The following is a 3,567-nucleotide window of genomic DNA, read 5'->3' on the forward strand; positions in this document are numbered from 1 at the left end:
ACAAATTAACTTTAATCCCTTTGAAATTAAATTGAAGATGACTAATTTCTAATTATAGACATATCTTAGTTAGAGATAGAGTAATTTCAAAAACTGAAATGTATGAGTTGTAGGGCGTTTTAACCACTTGGTGGGTGACACATCAGAAAGTATATTAAAGTGGGTCCCTTAATCTTATTACCCCAACTTAGTTCAGTAATAGGCAATAACAACTAGGATAAGAACATTAGAAGGTACATAGGTTTAATTACCAAAAATGGTTTATATGAGTAATAATTAGATCAGTGATTCTAAAATATGTATAAATTGATTAATATATAAATATTAAAATATTAAAATAAATAAATAAATAAAGAGGACGAGGAAATGAGTGTGCATGCCAGGGGAGAAGTTTAGTGGGGAGTGGGATTACGTAAAAAGCAAGGCTGATAAATTTCAGATACAAACAACTTGAAAAATAAAGGCATAATATAAAAAATAAATAAATATAATTTTGAAAAATTTTGTTTATTAAAAAAAATGTAAAGAAAAAGAAGGGATGAAGATAGAGAGAAAATTAATCACCACAAAAACACTGTTTCATTGCTATTTTGCTACCTCTCTCTAATAATATTAATAATTGCATGCAAAAGTTGAGGTTTTTGTATGATTTTTATTTTTTTAACTTTTTTCTTTTTTTTTTTTTTCTTCTTTACTCTCTTTCCCCCCTGCACTATATAAAGAGCTCCTGCCACCTCTTTCCATTTCGTCCAAGTAAGAGTAAGCAATTAGAGAGAGAAACAAAGAAAGAATATCTCTTTTCTTTTAAATTCACTCATACAAAAAAAAAAAGAGAGAAAGAAATCAAAAACAAATACACAAACAAAGAAATGGATTTTGCTCACTTCTTTCAACACCTTCCATGGATCACCATCTTTGGTCTCCTAGGTATAATATATACTCTTATACTATATAGTATATTCATCATTCCATATTTAATCTCCTAGGTATCATATTTAGTTCGCCATAATTGTTCGTCACATCTTCTTTTATATCCATAGCATAAAAACACCCATTCGAGTCACCTAGGCATATTAATTTCATTCATCGATATTTTTATATTATAGTCTATCCATTATTATCCATTTTACTATACACCTAAGTTAGAATCTATAATCATAGTATTCATCAAATGCATTATTTGTTCATTTTTAAGAGTTTTATTAGTGGGATTGATGTTACGTAACATTATACTTAATTATGAATTGGTTCATGAGTGCATTAAAAAGTCTTACATGCACTATTAGTAATAACAATAATTTAATTGCACTTTTTCATCAATCATTTGCTTACATATAACAACAGAGATTACACCTGTGGATTATTTTATAATAAAGTAATTATTTTATGCTCCCTATTTTCCTTCACTTATTGATTACTTTTTTTGCACTTTTGCCCTTGTTATAGGTAACACAATTTCTTTCATGGTCTTCCTTTCTCCAATGTAAGTTGATCTTCCTAAGTTACATAACTTTTAACCTAAATAAAAATGATTTATATTTATAAATACATTTGTTTGGTATTAATTTTTCTAATAATTAATTATTGTATTGCAGTCCAACATTTTACCGTATTTACAAGAAGAAATCAACTGAGGAATTTCAAAGCATTCCTTATGTTATTGCATTCTTCAGCTGCATACTTTGGCTATTGTATGCCTTTGTGAAGACTGATGTGATCTTCTTGGTCACGATTAACGCCTTCGGTCTCTTCATTGAAACCATCTATATTGCTATCTTCCTCATCTATGCCAACAAAAAGATTAGGGTATGTGTCTAAACGTGTTGTTTTAAAAAAAAAATATATATATGTGTAACGTATATATTTTAGTCTTTCTAATACTCAAAATTTGTGTACTAATATTTACATGAACCATTAACTTGCAGATCTCAACTTTCAAGCAAATCCTTCTATTCAATGTTTTCGGATTTGGTGTTATTGTCTTCTTTACAATGGTGATTGCAAAGACAACTCGTGTTCGATTGCTCATCCTTGGATGGATTTGCCTCATTTTCTCATTGTGTGTCTTCGTTGCGCCTCTAGGTGTCATGGTAAGTATTAGTAGTACATCATACATGTAAAGAGTATACACAATTTATTAATCTTTTCAATTAATTTTCAAAGTACTAATTTTATGATATGTTTTTTTTTACAGAGGAAAGTCATCCGCACCAAAAGTGTTGAGTACATGCCATTCTTCCTCTCATTCTTCCTTACCATAAGCGCCGTTGTATGGTTCTTCTACGGTCTCCTCAAGCATGACTACTACATCGCGGTAAGAATTATATATATATCATGATTTTACCATAACATACTCTTAACTTACACAAAATAATTGATAACCTACTAGTCTAATACTAACTTGTTTCTTTTTCTATTGTGCTAATTGCAAAAACAGATCCCCAATGTGCTCGGATTCACCTTCGGAATTGTGCAAATGATCCTCTATGCCATATACCGAAACTCAAAGACAATCTCGAAAGACATTGAAGTTGGAAAGACCAAGGATACCTCAACCGATCAAATCATCATAGAAGAGCCAGTGAAACCTCAGGCAGCTAAGGCTACAACCACTCCAACCAATGATGGACTTTTCGCGATCATCCCAAACCTTAACATGCTCAACCTCCACAACAACAACAACAACAACGACGAGCCTATGAAGATCAGTGGCCTTAACAACCATACTCCACCACCAATCTCCGTCGCCGTCTAAGATTAAATTCATGGCATTACATGATCAATTAGCCTTTGCATGGGCCGGGTTCGGTGATACGTGACGTCCATGTAAAAGATCAACAAGTGTAGCTGTCATGAGGGGCTATATGTGCATCTATTATAACCCCAAACAATCCTAAATTCCATCTCAATTCCCTCAACTTTCTTTTTAAATTATTTTTCAACCCCCTCATTTTTCCTTTTTTCTACTTTGAACCATAATTTAATCTTGTAATTTTTGTTGTTACCATATATTTAAATGTCAATAAAATATTTGTATTTTCGCGCTTATCATTGGGGTACGTACTTGATCATCATATCTATTGAAAATATGTAATTGTATTTCCAAATTGAAATACAAGTTTTTTTTTTTTTTCCTCGAGTTTTCAATGTGTTCATATCAACTATCAATGTATGTAAAAACTTGCTTAGAATGTTTGCATGGTGCACAAAGAAAATGACCTAAGTGAATGATTAAGCACTCATTTTATCATAATCTTAGTAATGGGCAACTTGATATGAGTCGCCATTTCACTTTTAAGAGGATAAGTTGTGATAAGCTAAGCTAGCTAATTTCTTTATTATTTTTTTAAAATGAAAAGAAAAAAAGAAAAGCAACATCGATGATCTTTATGTAGTAGCAATGCTCATCATAGACCATGATGAAAAGTATACTATATAAAGTGATGTTAATTGCTTATTAGTTGGATTTCTTACATACGTGTAGTGCTTAAATATCTATCTTAACAATAATAATAAGCATAATAATAATGTCATAATAATTTTGTATTTGTTTGTAATTAACTTATA

At 30.7% G+C, this 3,567-nt stretch overlaps 1 protein-coding gene across 1 annotated transcript; it reads left to right on the plus strand.

Annotated features, from left to right (window-relative positions):
• The first annotated feature begins 741 nt into the window (after positions 1-741).
• LOC145567426 (bidirectional sugar transporter SWEET12-like) lies at positions 742-3,048 on the plus strand. Its single transcript, XM_081626690.1, has 6 exons — positions 742-927; positions 1,447-1,483; positions 1,596-1,806; positions 1,926-2,090; positions 2,195-2,314; positions 2,438-3,048. Exons 1-6 carry the CDS (start codon positions 870-872, stop codon positions 2,753-2,755), a joined length of 909 nt encoding a protein of 302 aa, XP_081482816.1. The 5' UTR covers positions 742-869; the 3' UTR covers positions 2,756-3,048.
• Positions 3,049-3,567: the final 519 nt, after the last annotated feature.

This window comes from Chenopodium album, chromosome 11 (assembly GCF_948465745.1).
Source record: "Chenopodium album chromosome 11, dcCheAlbu1.1, whole genome shotgun sequence".
Classification (NCBI taxonomy): domain Eukaryota; kingdom Viridiplantae; phylum Streptophyta; class Magnoliopsida; order Caryophyllales; family Amaranthaceae; genus Chenopodium; species Chenopodium album.

Coding starts and splice junctions, on each gene's coding strand:
- LOC145567426 (XM_081626690.1), top strand. CDS start 870: ATGGATTTTGCTCACTTCTTTCAACACCTTCCATGGATCACCATCTTT. Junction 1,807..1,925: donor ATGCCAACAAAAAGATTAGG/GTATGTGTCTAA, acceptor ATTAACTTGCAG/ATCTCAACTTTCAAGCAAAT. Junction 2,315..2,437: donor AGCATGACTACTACATCGCG/GTAAGAATTATA, acceptor TTGCAAAAACAG/ATCCCCAATGTGCTCGGATT.